Source organism: Sebastes fasciatus, chromosome 10 (genome assembly GCF_043250625.1).
Source record: "Sebastes fasciatus isolate fSebFas1 chromosome 10, fSebFas1.pri, whole genome shotgun sequence".
Classification (NCBI taxonomy): Eukaryota; Metazoa; Chordata; class Actinopteri; order Perciformes; family Sebastidae; genus Sebastes; species Sebastes fasciatus.
The window spans coordinates 17990561-18006699 of record NC_133804.1 but is presented as its reverse complement, the minus strand read 5'-3'; the positions used below and the strand labels follow the sequence as shown (position 1 = coordinate 18006699).

General features: G+C 41.2%; 1 protein-coding gene across 4 annotated transcripts in view; it reads left to right on the top strand.

Annotated features, from left to right (window-relative positions):
* Positions 1-13092, top strand: part of mid2 (midline 2) — a 177817-nt gene extending 164725 nt beyond the window's left edge. For all 4 annotated transcript variants that reach the window (XM_074648702.1, XM_074648703.1, XM_074648704.1 and 1 more), the window contains 2 exons: positions 11796-12003; positions 12336-13092. In XM_074648702.1, the coding sequence (XP_074504803.1) occupies positions 11796-12003; positions 12336-12759 (632 nt within the window). In that variant the 3' untranslated portion in view covers positions 12760-13092. The remainder of the gene's footprint in view (positions 1-11795; positions 12004-12335) is intronic.
* Positions 13093-16139: the final 3047 nt, after the last annotated feature.

Sequence of the window (16139 nt, the reverse complement as noted above, 5' to 3'; positions counted from 1 at the left end):
CAAACAAAGTACAGTCTATTTAAAGGAGGAGTGTGTAACACTTAGGGGATCTATTGGCAGAAATGAAATATAATATTAATAAGTATGTTTTCTTTAGTGTACCTGAAAAAAGAGTCATTGTGTTTTTGTTACCTTAGAATGAGATGAATGTTTATATCTACATAGGGAGCAGGTCCTCTTCACGGAGTCCACCTCCATGTTTCTACAGTAGCCCAAAACAGACAAACCAAACACTGTTAACTTTTCCTGCTTGGGACAGAGTCAATAACGTTACTCGCTCCTGTCGTCGCCGCTCTCTCTCTTGCTTCACCACTCACCTCCCACGTACACACACTACTCTTACAACAACTGTCTCTATAGAGGGCCATTCACATTTCCGCGTTGGCCACCGTAGCAATCGTACACGCTTGGCACACAGGAGAAGTTGTAATCTGCAACCTCACCGTTTGATACCGCCAGATCCTACACATTGTTCCTTTAAGAAATTATGAAAAAATTAAGGTATACGATGAAGGTATAATTTATCATGGTACCCAGGAACATTAAAGGGGAACTCCAATTTATAGGGATGTCACAAGAACCAATACCTTGGTACCAAGTCCAGTTGTACCAGTTGTTTGAAGGAGATGTTTTCACAGCAACATAAAATAGAGAGAAATATGACCAGTTTAACTTACTAACAAAAAACAGTATGCAAACGGTAATAAAGGAGTGTATGTTGAAGTACATGGGATTTATTGTTTGACTTTTGTTTTTTACCGTGGTATCGAATTGGTAGAGAATCGAATTTCACTGGTATTGGTATCGACTACTACATTTCTGGTATCGTGACATCCCTAATAAAAGATAATGTCTCTGGTTCTGCTGCATCGATTTTGATCACTTTTTGTTTGTAACTCTTCACCATGAGTCCGGCAATGTCACAGGAGCGCAATGCTGAATTGTAATGGCTTCCCACCTGCGCTGCAGTCCTGTCTCGTGCAATTCAGTCGGCTTGATGGAGACAAGATTTAAAATCCTGTTGTGAAGTCTTAAAGCTTTCAAAGGCTTTTTAGGTCACGCCAATGAAACCACTCATCGAAACCCGAGTGGCTCACAGCGAACCGTGGCACTAATATTATAGTGTATAGTACTGTAGAAGTATCACTGTGCTGTTAGATTCTCACAGCTAACATGTGAAGTAACCCACAACTTCTTGAAACATGCATGAATTAAGTATGATGAAGAGGAAGGCAGTTAAGAAGAGAGTGTGTGACCTTTTATTGCTACGACCACACTTGTGCATTTACCTCAGAGCGTACTGTGACCAGGTTTCTACTCGACTGTACTCTGAAGTGAAGGGAGGAACCTACAAGGAGACAGAGAGGGTATGAAAGTGGATGGAAAGTGACAGATTGAGAGTGAGAGAAGGAGAGTGTCGAACGAATAAAAGACACCAAATAGCTCTTTGCAGGGATGAGTGTCTGCAGACACGAGTGCCCTCAATCCACTGCTTTTTACCCGGTAATACAGTCTATGCCTGAGCGATGCACATAGTAAAATGACACTGTGTAGGCCCAGTTACAGTTTCTAAATGATAATAATAATAATAATAAAATGTATTTATATAGCACCTTTCATACAAGAATTGCAGCACAAAGTGCTTTACAAATGAGGAAAATAGACATAGAATGGATTTTAAAACAGGTATAGAATGCTTTAGTTAAAGCTGCAGTAGGCAGTATGTTTCTGGCATCATTGGGCAAAAATGCCATACTAACCTTTCAGCATATTGTAATTCAAGTGTTCTGAGAGATAACTATACTTCTGCACCTCATCATGGCTCTGTTTTCAGGCTTTAAAATATCTAGCCCGTGTCGGGAGACTTTGACCAATCACAGGTCATTTCATTGAGAGAGCGTTCCTATTGGCTGTGCTCCGGTCATGTCACCGGAACTTGGCGTTCCTTCAAAAGATTTCACAATGGCGTCGACGGCGTCACAAACTTTCTCATTTTACAGCTAAACCGTGCACTACAAGATGATTCTGAAAACATTTGAGGCGAGAAATAGGCATTAGCATAACATAATATTGATTCATATTTGATCAGCGCTGCATAGTTTGACCGTTTGGTTCGGAGTTCGAGAGTGATTGACAGCCGGCTATCATAGACGGCAGCTGGACAGCAGACCTCAGATCAGCTCTTACTGCTCGTTTTCCTCCAGTCTGTGAAATTTTGCAGATGCCGTTAAGAGCACCGGAGGACGCAGAGGCACATGATGTTTTTCAGGTTCCCTGTTTCATGTACTACGTTTTATATATTTATATATTATAACTTCTTTAATCATATTTGCTCCAATCTCGCCTACTTCAGCTTTAATGTAAAATAAGATCATAATAAATAAATAATAAAATAAATCACACTTGATAAAATAAGATTAAAAAAAGAAAATAGAAAAAAGATCAAATAAAATGCATAACAAGGATGGGAAATACAACCACTGAATAATAATAATATTAAAATCAGTACTAGCAGCCTGCACATACTGTACATGTATACATCAATAAACACTGTAGCAGCTCCATTCTCTTCTACTCTGTTATCTAATTTCAATTTATGTGGAGGTAATTTGAGATTATTAAATGTAAACTCAGAAAGTTTGACATCTTGTGCATAATTTATTTTCGGAACCTATGGCGTCTGAGGCTGGAAGCAAACACAGACAATCCCCAACAATTCCCGACGGATACAAATTCACAAAAGGTATCTAGATTACACCGAAATAAGCGTTTTTGAGCCGTCCCTGAACATCTTACTGCAGTTCCTATCTGTGTTGGGTACAGCCAGAAAACTGCCCTGGCTGTGGACGTTCTCAAAACTACATTGAGTTACAACATTTTAAAATAATTGCTTCAGTCAACAATCAAACAGTAATATTATTAAAATGCAGAATAAAAGCACTTGTTTTCTATTCATAATGGTTAAGATTTTTCCTCAATAACTTCACAAAAATAATGAAGCCTATCTAATTCATTCAAATCCCAGCATGTATCCTTTCATTTTAACATTAAAAAGTCAAAGCCGCATCTTCTGGTTGACAACATAATAATCATATCATATAGAAATATTTGTGTTTAAAGCACCGCATTTTCCGGCATTCATAAGCATGAAATTGAATTAAGGTTGCATCCGAGTTTGGTCACAACTTATTAGAGTGAACCTGCGTTAATCAAGACGGCTTTTATTAGCAGTGCCCTGTTTATGCTTTTTAATTGTCTGTCTCAGTAATGAATTCATACCAACAAGAAACAAAGTTGCAGTCGGAGAGGATAGCAGTTTGTTAATTGAGGACGGAGGAAAGGGTTCAGTATTATCAGCAGCTTCTAGGTTGTTACAGTGGTCTTATTATTATCATGCAGGATGTGTCTGTATCAGTGTTGTTAGTATTCCACACTGCAGGCCAGTGACTATCAGGTCCAGTCGGAGAAAGCAGTCTGCACTGTTCATAGTGTCTGATTTGATTGCAAACGCAGGTGGAAGTCAACTATAAGATGTGATTTCCTCAGCTATAAATTCAGCACATGTACCCAGGCCAAGATCGAGAAGTTTCTGTGAAGGCCGTTGATGCGGAATATTCTTTTTACTTCATTCTTATGCACACTGATATTTGCTCTCCTCGGGGCTTTTTAAATGTCATTTTATAGGAAGGTAAAACCAAAATTAATCTACCTGATTTTGTAAATGTGAATGTTGCATTTGAAAAGGGGCCAAATCTGGTAAAATCCTGCTCGGTGTGATTGTGTGCTTCAACAATGAGTCTGAAAAGTGAAGCCAATGTGGAAGTTCCTTAAACTTGTATTCTCTCTAATAGCCAGCAGGGGGCGACTCCTCTGGTTGCAAAAAGTCTGATTGTATAGAAGACAATGAGAAAATGACCCTACTTCTCACTTGATTTATTACCTCAGTTAACATTGTAAACATGAGTTTATGGTCTCAAACACTAGTTTCAAGTCTTCTTCAACACAGCATGATGTTCATTTAGTAAATTATGGTCCCATTTAGAGTCAAATAGACCATAAAGCAGGGGATGCTTTAGGGCGTGGCTACCTTGTGATTGACAGGTCGCTACCACGGTGTTATCTGGTCTGGGGGTTGTCCGTGTTTTTGTCCTACAAATTTAACCCTTTCATATGTGTTTTCAGTTCATGAAAGTTAGTTGTAACATTTGGATCCTAAAAATGTCTTATTCAGTGTTCGCTCCACCCTCTCGTGTCACTTCTGGTTGCAAAAAAACAAGATGTGACGGCCAAAAAATCAAGATTTCGACGCCCAAAAGCCAAAATGGTGATGGCCAAAGACCAAAATGGTGACGGACAAAATGCCAAACTCGAGGCTTCAAAACAGCACTCCATAAACCAGTGGGTGACATCACGGTGACTGCATCCACTTTTATAAACAGTCTTGAGAGCCCAGCCTCCTGGCACCTGTCCTCCAGTGTAAAGCCTCCAAACATCAGCATCAACTTCTGTCATTTTGTCGTACAAAGCTGCAGGATGGTGTGAAGTATCAACAACATAAATTCAGGCTTAAATATGTCTTCATTTAGCTGCTTTATTGTTTACAAGGCTCTATTTTGAGTGAGCATATTGTTTGTGTCTAAACAAAAGCTAATCTGAACGCTTTACAGTGCTGACAGTCAAACACTGGGCTGTTGACTTTATAATGTTCGTCATCCTGTTTGTAAACTATTCTGGGCGTCCATATTGTGTGAACGAAGCAGGGAGTCGGCAAACACCCCAGAGTGTGTGTGTGTGTGTGTGTGTGTGTGTGTGTGTGTGTGTGTGTGTATACGTATGTGTTTACTGTATGTGTGCATGTATAGTACGTGCAGTTCTCAAATCCCAGTCCCTACGCTGAGTAAGCAGCTGAAATCCAGGCTGAAAATATCACTTGTCAAGGTGCCCCAGGGGTACGAGTACCTCTTTACCTCCTGTTAAAGGACCTGTAATAATATTTACCCAGCATGCATCTCTGATGACAGGCCTCAAGCTACCACACAGGCCCTAATGTAAACAGTAGGTGTTGGGAGAGGAGACCTGGGAAGAGGAGAGGAGTGTTGGAGTGGAAGAAGAGGAAGAGGTGAAGGGGAGGATAGAAAAGGAGAGGAGAGAGGTGTCCCCAAGGAATAGTGGTATACGATGCACACAGTGTGATTACGTAGAGCTTTGTTGCATGTCACTCCCCGATGTTCCTGTCTATCTCTACTGTCAACTGTCAAACGCAGGCAAGAAAATTATGACAAAATATCTACAAAAAGAACGAGAGAAGAGGCAAACACAAACTGGTTCTGAAATATTTCCTTGTTGAGGATAGGAAGGTCTAAAGTAGATTAACATCAAAATGGGTAAAGCAGCACCTTTTTCTCCAACTCTACCAGCAAGCTGGTAGGACCTGCAGTAAAAATGGACATCATCTCCCTAGCACTGCTTAAAACCAACCCAGTCTCACAGGAAGGCGTATAAATACCAAGACATCACAAAGACATTCTGCGTGTCATGAGGACGCATTTTAGGCTTTTCATGTGTCATTTGTACGCCACACAACAAAACTAAGGTCATGTACGCAGTAAGGTTTAGGCAACAAAAAATGTCATGGTTGGGCTTAAAATAAGTATATAAACTAAGTAAAACGTGTATGGAAACAGCGTAACATAAGTACGGGAAACACGTCACAAACGTCACTAAAAAACGTAACGTAATTTACAAAACAAAACACCGGTCTACTGGATAAAAGTCGTGTTCGTTGGACCCATCCACCTCCCCTCCCACCCACCATAAGTGGTCTTTCTTGCTTTTTATTCTACATCACTAGCTCTGAGCGTAGCATGTTTATACGGATGCGTTTAGATTGCAGTCAGTACAGATTACATGGCGTCCTTATTTTGTCATTCATACGCCTTCTCCGTGCGATCAGACTGGCTTAAAAGATAAGGCTGGTGATATTCCATGTTTTTCCTTTCTTTCCACAAGTCCCATGAAAAGAACAAAAACAACAACAACCTTACTTACTGCACCATAGACCTCCATCGTTGTCCATGGCTGAAAATAGTCCCCAACAAATACACTATTTACTCCTCTTTGAGTAAACTACACTGCCCAGACGTTTTAGAAAACTACTTACTTTTATAGATTTACATCTTCTTTAGGAACCAATGAAGGGGAAGTAACACATTGTTGGCTTTGGTCTTTTTCAAGCGACAATATCCTTTAATCTCTCTGTTAAGTCTTTTATCTGTAACTTTTCCACACTCCTATATTAATTTGAAAACGTTAGATATCTCAGCTTTTAGGTGGGCATTGATGCGATAATGAAGTCACCTTTTCACTATGGACAGCAGGGAACAAACAGGCTAATTAGAGCTGAGATTTAGCTTTGAGCAGCAATATATCACTATGTTTTGTCAGTTGGCTTTTGGGGGCTTGACAACAAAGAGTTTTGTGATGTGTTCGCCGGCTCAAAGAGCCGTCCTTCATTCAATGAGCAGGTGAAAATGCCAGCAGGTGGAGGGGGAGATTGGGAGCGTGTTAAAATGCCACTTGGCTGGGAGGTTGTTGTTTTGTTTTGTTCTTGTGCGCTTATGCATTCATTTATTTTCTTCAAGACAGACTGAATTTGTGATCACCGCATATCACCAAGCAAACGTTGATATTAATCAATAATGCTTTCAAGCTCCTTTTTTTCTGCAATACAGTAAGTGTATGTGCATTGATACAGGAGCTTTTAAGCTTTTACAAGTTTTAATGAATGATTTCATTTTACACACACAACCGATAGTACTGACAGTGACTCTGGATGGGAATTAAAATTTCTCTCACATGCTTTTACTCTAACGAACCATCACAGAAACTTTCCTTGCAAAAACGGCTCCTTAATCACAGTGAAACTCTAAGCAGACCCAGAAGCCTCACTGAAAATGTTTTTTTTCTAGCACTGGTCTCTGAAGACTCTGCCGAGTTCATTAAAGGGTGAAGCTGGAGAAGATCAGTGACTACTGTTTGTCTTTGCTCTTTAGTACACAAAGAAATTTTTCAGTTTTTGTGGAAGGAGCCACAACATTGCCCAGTAAGAGGTGAGAAAACAACATGTGATAGACATTACCAGGATGCACCTCATACGCCTGCTATAGCCATGTTACATGACTGATGCATTTTTCATCTCTGTGTAAAACTGTGTTTTACTCGTCAGCACTGTTGGATTACATACCACATTACATATGGATCAGTTAATTAGAAGCCAAGTGGCACGCAGCCATGCATTTTAAGTTCAACCGAGATGTGAAAAGATATAAGGTTGAGCTCCGGAGAACTCCCAATGCTGCTGTTTCTACTGCAGTAATTGTTTAGTTATGCAGTAAAATGGATCTTTTTTTTTCTTTACAAAGGCAGCTCAATCTATCCCTCAGCAAAAATGTGAGCCAGAGTACAAAAAAAAAAAAAAGAAGTGAGTGAAATTGACTGAATTGAAATAAAGTCGATTACCCAGATGCTATCCCACTGCAAGTATTCCAACAAGGACCCGGCGAAATGAAGTTGGAATGAAATTGCTTTTTATAAATGCTCCCCCAACGGTAGCCCCTTTTATTCCTCTCCTCTTTTTTCCCCTTTCTTTTATGTGTTTTACAAGTTTCCATTAAAGACTTCCCAGTTCGTAACAATGCACAGCTTCAAGGCAGTCAAACAGAGAGCACTTATCACCTCTGCAGACATCTCTAATTGCTACTGTATTCCAGAGCAGACTAATCACAGACGAAGATATCCGGTCTGTGGGATATACTGTGCTATTATCTTGTACTGTCTGTATTTTCTGTATTATACCATCTGACAGCACGGGAGTGTGTGTGTGAGATGATAATCTTTAGAAACAAACATCTCTGTTTTTCAATTTAATGCGTGTTGTCTCTACAGGCAACTGATGTAAAATGATTCTGAACTTTCTTAGACATATACTATTTTTATTTTTGAATTGGTCTTCTTGCTGATATATTTCACAACACACTGGTTCTTCAGCCTTAAGGCCGTCAGTGTAGCACTCCAGAAGAAATCAAATCCGGCGTGTTCTCTGAGGGCTGCTATAAAAATACCACTATACTCACCGTGACTTCAGGTCTATTCATTTCATGGCAACTCTGCAACACGAATGATCTTCAGTGGTGCAATTTTAAGTAGAGCTGGGCAATATATTGATATTATACAGTATATATATTGTGAGATGAGACTAGATATCGTCTTAGATTTTGAATATCGCCATAGGTGTCGTCTTTTCCTGGCTTTAAAGGCTGCATTACAGTAAAGTGAAGTCATTTTCTGAACTTATCAGACTGTTCTATTATTTGCCTTTAACCACTTAGTCATTATATCAACATTACTGATGATTATTAAATCTCATTATGTAAATATCTTATGAAAGCACCAGTAGTTAACCCTACAATATCGTCGTATTTGTTAAAAAAACATTGTGTAGTACTGTAGTATGCAGAATGACATCTTTCTGTTTCACTGTTATATTGATATGTATATTGTAATTTTGTTGTATAATTCTTGAAGCCTTTATATGTCAGCAATATTTAAATGTCACAGCTGGTTTAGAACAATGTGTCACGTTTTAAAAACTGATCATATGTTTGGTTTGTAAAATCTTAATGAGCAAAGTTATTGGAAATTAGTAATTAGTAAGTACTAAAGCTGTAGTGGAATAGAAAGAATAATAATATTTTGGTCTGAAATGTAGTGAAGTAGAATGAAATGAAAATACTGAGGTAAAGTACACGTATCTCAAAATATTACTAAAGTACAATAATTAAACCTGCAGTAGGCAGAATGTTTTTGGCATCATTGGGCAAGAATTCCATAATAACCTATCAGCATATTATAATTCAAGTGTTCTGAGAGAAAACTAGACTTCTGCACCTCCTCATGGCTCTGTTTTCGGGCTTTAAAAAATCAGGAGTTCCTATTGGCTGTTCATTCAACGGAGGCAGCTGTAAATCACTCGCAAACTCTGATCAAACGGTCAAACTAGGCAGCGCTGATCAAATAAGAATCAATATTCTGTTACTGTAATGCCTATTTCTCACCTCAAATGTTTTCAGAAACATCTTGTAGTGTGGAGTTTAGCTGTAAAATGAGAAAGTTTGCTCCAGCTGGTGAGCGCTGCTTGGTATTTTCTCAACTGATCTCAACATGGCTGCCTGGTCACAAACTTTCTCATTTTAACAGTACACTACGAGATGTTCCTGAAAACATTTGAGGCGAGAAATAGGCAGACTCCAGCTCCGCTTCGATTGGTTGTTTTCCTCCGCTCTGTGAAATCTTGCAGATGCCATTAGGAGCACCGGAGAACACAATTTTCCCATGCACTACTGTCACGATAGTAACCGTTTTATAAAAATACAATTTTTAATGCTTTAATTTGCTCCAATTCTACCTGCTGCTGCTTTGAGTAAATGTACTTTCTTCAACTGATGAGTTTTTGACTCATTTTATGTATTGACATGGTTTGCACGTTCCCTCAACAACAGGAAGTAAAAATTATACTCAGCATAGCAAATAAAGGGTTCACAACATCACATGACACTGTCGAGCAGTGGCAGACGACGGTGCTTTGGAAGGTTGTGTGAAAATTGGGAACAGTTTGCTTTGCCAGCCTGCCAACACCACGGCAATTAAAACCAAGTGCAAGAGTTCTGTTAGCGGTGCACCTGCCATTCTGCCCGTGCAAACCTCCAAATCCAGTTCCATTTGGCGTATCCTACCAGCCTTATGTATATATACACATTTATTCTCACATACGAAGAATTTAAACCCAAGCTTATTATGCATGACTTTTTCCATTTGCAAGAATCCTGCTGGCGTTGGTTCAAAACATTTCCACTTGGCCACTCACTATGCTTGTGTGTAGGCTGGAGTTGATGCTCTGTATGTGTGTGTGTGTGTGTGTGTGTCTGCTTGTCCTCTACCATCACGTGTGTCTCCCCTTCCCCAACCTCGGGCCCGGCCCGGCTCTCAGGAGTCATCCCCTGGAAAGGCATGACAGAGCCCCAGTGTTTGGAAATGGCTGCGCTGGCAGCGATAAGCAGTTCAAAGAAGAGAGCGCATTAATGTAATTGGCTGCCAGCAGCACATTGGCCTCATCGTCTCATATCCACACGCGGTAACACACACTCGCCACGCGGATTATTGGAGTGGAGTGTGTGTGAGAGAGGAGAGAGGATGAGAATGGGGGGGGGGGAGAGAGAGATGAAGGGAAGGACAGATAGAGGGAGGGGAGGAGGACTCGGGGTCCTCATTGTGTCGCTCATTAAGCTGTGGGAGGCTCAGGGAGGCTGAGAGATGAGATGAGAGGTGTCAGAGTTAAATGCCAGGTCTGGGAGGGACGTGGCTGACCTCCATGAAGCCTACACACACACAGAGAGAGAGAGGTAGAGAGGGGATCCTCTGCTGAATCTTCAGCCTCATATTATCCCCTCAACTTTCTCCTCACTCCCTAACTCCTCCTCTCTCTCTCTCTCTCTCTGCCACTCACCTACTTTTTCCCCTCTCAATTTTCCACCCATTACACCCAAATTACTGGTGTCATCGCAAATTGAATTGTTGCAACCGGATAGCAGCGTTTCCACTGAATAGCCTCGACCGCTACCTACTGCAGTGGAAGTGAAGGCCATTTCCTTCAGCTAATTTCCAAGTCTGTGTGATGGTACGGAGGAGAATGCCGGGTGGCTTCCTCCACTGTTATGAAATGTTTTCACCAAAGGCTGAGCGAGCGCTTTGAAGTTTTCGACTCTCGCCCTTGTATTTCAAACATTCTCTGTCTGTGAGTTCTCTGCGAGCGCTTCTCACCCCACTTACTATTTATTTTCGTCTTTCGCTGCCGCTCCGAGTTAAAATCTTTTGCTCTAATTTTTTATTCTCACTCTCAGCTCATTCACATTCTGATCTTGCGGTATCTTACGCCTTTTCCAATTTGACTCAAACACAAGACATATTGAGGAATAAACTGAAATTGGGAATTGTTCAAAAATGTTAGAGTTCAGATTTTTTGTGATGAATAAAGAAAGAAGCTCTGTGGCTAACAAATATTTCTGTTCAACAAGATAATCCAACACAAGGCAACTTAAAGCTAAATCTTACACAATAACTTGGCTTCCGATTTCTGCCCTCTTCTGTACTCGGATATAAATATTGTAATAAACTACTTGTGATCTACAGTGATTAAATTAAGGGAATGCCAGACATTTTATTAGCCTTGCTTTTATGTACTGTAACTAACTTCAATTTCATATATTTTTCTTAGTTATCTTTAATAATTTTTTGTCTCCATGTATGTGGCATCATGTTACAGAAGACACTGTGAACTCTGATTTTAGATTGAGGTGCTATTTTGCCCCCAAAAACAGATGATGATGTTAATGATGTTAGGGATAACGATGATTATGTGATCATTATCATTATCATTAGCAACATTAGCCGCCAATACGCAGTAATAGACCCTTTTTAAAGGAACTTTGTGTAGGGGGGGATCTCATAAATGGAATATAATATTAATAAGTATGTTTTCTTCAGTGTATAATGTCCTAGTAATAAGAATCGTGTTTCCGTTACCATAGAATGAGCCGTTATTCCTACATAGGGAGCGGGTCATCCTTTGCGGAGCCGGGCCGGAGTCGATAACGTTACTCTCCATCTGCAACCTCACCGCTAGATGGCGCCAGATGTTACACACTGCTCCTTTAAAGCAACAAAATTCTGTGTCTTCTCAGGCCAGCCCTTCAAGTTAGACCCAAAGACGGCCCACAAGAAGCTGCGTCTGTCCAACGACTGTCTGACCATGGAGAAGGACGAGAGCTCGCTGAAGAAGAGCCACACCCCGGAGCGCTTCAGCGGCACGGGCTCCTATGGCGCGGCGGGTAACGTCTTCATTGACAGCGGGTGCCACTACTGGGAGGTTCTGCTGGGAGCGTCCACATGGTAAGAAACACACATGCACAAGAGCGCATTATATAAGCCTGCAAGGAGGCTCGGAAAAACCAAAATATCTTTCTGTAGGGAGTTTAAATCTAGGCTGTTATGCAAACTCACGCACAACAGACGCACTCACACACAGTGTATACTCTTATCCTATTTATATTCTTTTCACTAATTGGCTCTGAAGTAGACCACTTCATGCAGGAAAGACCCAAAGGGCCCGTGCAGATCTTGTGTGTCCTCAGCATGAGGTAGCTTGACTGTGCAAGTAAAGTCATTAAGGAGGACACTAGTTTCAGATCACTAATGCATTCCAAAATGTTCCTTCCCTGCAGGTATGCCATCGGCGTGGCTTACAAATCAGCCCCGAAAAACGAATGGAGCGGCAAGAACTCGTCCTCATGGGTGTTCTCACGCTGCAACAACAACTTTATGGTGCGCCACGACGGCAAGGAGATGCTGGTGGAGGCGAGCCTGCAGCTGAGGCGGCTGGGCGTCCTGCTGGACTACGACAACAATACACTGTCCTTCCATGACGCCATGAACTCCCAGCACATCCACACCTTCGAAGTCTCCTTCCTCCTGCCCGTTGTGCCCACTTTCATGATCTGGAACAAGTCGGTCATGATACTCTCAGGGCTTCCCGTCCCCGACTTTGTCGACGGCGTGGGCTCAGATCTTCAAGAGCAGCAGCAGCAGCAGATGGGCCTGTGCCGACAAGAGTCGCCATACTTGACCGGGATGAAGACCTGCCACTGAGAAAGGCCCACAAATGGCCTAGCAGAGTCCACTCAGACGCGGTGACTGAAAGGAGGCATTGAGAGGACCAGTTACTTTCTTATGGATTTAGAAAGTGTTGGAGATATACACACCAGTCTGAAATGTCAGTCCTGTTAGTTTGTAGCCATCCAATGCTTTGCAAATCCATCAACGAATGGGAGCACGGTCTTTTGACTGCAAATGTCAGTAGACCTGAAATTCATATGATGCCCTGGAGTCACTGAAGGCAGGGCTGGACATCTGGTTTTATGACCATTTAAGGTCTTCCTGTTTGATTTATCTTCCTCCTGATCCGACCCTAGGCAGAAGACCAAGTAGGGAATGCTCTCGTCAGCCATTTAGAGTCTGAAGTTACAACATGTGAACAGTGAGATTAAAAAAAACACAATGCAGAGGCAGCAAAAAAAAAAAGTCCAGTGAAGAATCCTCTGACTGCAGACATTTTAACTTTATTTTAAATATCTGTATTTCCATCTCATTAAGGTTACATGATATGTCAAGCAAACTAAATTTGACCAAAGCTAAATTAAAATTTGAATGAATTAGCAGCTAAAGGAACAGTTTAGTTTTAGTTTTTGTGGCAAGAATTATTTGAGATCGATACCACTCATGTTTGTACGCTAAATATGAAGCTAGAGCCAGCAGTTGGGTTAGCTTAGCATAGCATAAAGACTTGATGGTGGTGATGATTTTTTATAACCTGCATCCACCTGACCCGTTATGAGAGCCAATCTGCACCGCCCAAACCGCACAAAATATGCGTCAATCGACCACCTGAACCCAACCCCACCCGCTAACCGCCAATGCTATGCATTATAGTACCACAATAAGGACTGAGGTCTGAGACAAGGGCAGAGACGAGCAGAGACGAGCAGACTCGAGCGCCGCGGCTCGCAGTGCGTGTGGCACGGATCTTGTGTTAAAATGACGTGCCATCGCCACGGCTACTCTGTGTGTTTGAGAGAGGTGGACTATTGCGTGCATTTCTGTAAGTTATTAATAACTTACCCAGAACGCTGCTTTGTCAATTTGTCACCCACCCGCCTGAACCCGCGATATTTTCTAGTAAGCTCACCCTAACTGGGTCTCTGGGTTCTGGGTCGACCCACGCATCACGACTGGGCGGTCTCCAGTCTACTGGGTCCAGCACATAACTTCCAGTGTTGATTTTACATTTCTTATTAAACAAAAGAGATATAGGCCTAATGTGTACATTCATGAGCTTTTCAGGTGATGCAGGGTGGATTTCTTTACCTTTGGACAGAGCCAGGCTAGCCGTTTCCCTGCGTTTCCCGCCTTTGTTCTAAGCTAAGCTAACCGCCTGCTGGCTCTAGCTTCATATTTAGCATACAAACATGAGAGTGGTGTCATTCGTCCAATCTAATGCTGCACTCCATTTAACTCGGAAATTGGATTGGATAGCATTGATAACAACACATCACCCCGGTATTTTGCGCATACAAACACCGTTGCAGCATGCACTGATAGAAGTTGGACAGTACGGTGTGTACGAATGATTTAATGCACCCAACTTTCCGAGTCGGAAATCCAACGTCTGGGGGTGCTCCAGTTGAAATTCCGACTTCCCAGTTCAAATGGAACGCAGCATAACTCGACAAGAAAGAGTATAAGCGTATGTCCTTTAAATGTTGATGTGCCTTCTTTGAGTCCACTTTATTGTGTGAGCTACATACGCTACCATTTTGGTAACGCAAATACATGCTATCTGTGGACTTTTTTGCGTTGCATCGCATCACTTTTCATGTGTTGTAGCCTCAGTAGCTGTAAGTGGTCGTTGCTAAAGTCTTTTCCTTGATTTTCCTCCTAGATTTGACGCAGCAGTCCTGTTTGCATTGGCGGGTTGTAGCTTCCAAGTTTCAGGAAGTGTTAACGTTGCTCCCAGATATGAACTAGATCACAATGGGGGTATATTTGCATCATGTGACTACTCAACTTGTATAATAAGAGGTTTATTGAATATTAGAGGAAAAAAGTGTTATTTATGACAAAAAAGATGGTTTACTTTTATTATTAATCTCAAACATATTCATGATGCACTTTTTAATTTACACTATTTCCCCTCTATGAGTATTAAAGTATATGGAGCTGAGTGGCAGGGATGTAATGGGGAGGGAAAGTGACAACTAGCACTGCTGCTGGTTGTGTTCACCTTATTTTCATATTCATATTTTAAAAAATCAGTTATGCTCAATAATTAGTGATGGTTACCGGATATCAACCATAATAGAGTATTGCAATAAAACACAGTTGCTGACACCTAATCTGGTGTAATAAACCAGAAGCCCCTGCTGTAAAGTCAAAAGGTTTTTCACTGTGCTTTGAACACGACTAGTGACTTTCCCTCCCCGTGGCTCTTTTCGATAGCATATAGTAACTTTATCTTGTCGAGAAAAGGGATATGATTACGATGATGTTTATGCGATTTTTATCATGATGAAATGATGATAAACTAATAGCTGTTTTAAAAAAAACTTCACTCTGTCTTCGACTATTCAGGGAAGGAGGGGGTTAACACTTTAACTTGCTGTCTGTCGCAATGTCATGGCATGATTGTGTTTTCCTCTGTGATTTGTTAACACACGCACATGCACATATACACACACACAAACCGACACACATGTTCATGTTTCGTTTAGGTTGGCCCTGTCGTGATAAATGCATGAATCCCACAACGGTTCACTGGGTAACTTAAGTAGCTCTTTCAAGTTCACTAAATCTTGTTTTTCATCAGATGCTGACTCACCTGCACATTCGCTTACGACAGACGTGACCTCTTTTTGTCACCCATCACTATTCAGATAGCAGCTGTTGCTGGATCCATTGTTTGCTTTTTATTTGGATTTTGAAGGCCTAGTGTGGGTTTGATATTCAGGTAGCGGCTCTGAATCAGACAATCAAATATGTATCATAGTTTATGCAGATTTAAGAGATTGTGTAGCAGGAGGTAAAGTAGGGAGGGATTGTGACAAAGTGACATTTGAGGTTGTGTTAAAAAAAAAAGAAGCAGATGTTTTACATTTGACACCTCATGGCCATTTTCACTCTTTTTACACACCACCAGGTATATACTTAATGTTGAATGTCATGTAACATTTGTATTGACAGGCTATATGATTTGCTCAACCATGAAAACACACACTGATTTCAATCATTTGTTAGTAACCATGGTTACGTACTGATGAGTTCAAGCAAAGATGAAGATGATGTAAAACTCTCAGCTATGGAAAGATCTGACATGTCATCCAGGTATTGATTGTATGAGCGCTATAGGTAACAGAGATGATCCACTGGTCAACGCAGGAGGGGGAGGGTTCTCTTTTTTTCTGTCAGGGTGGTTG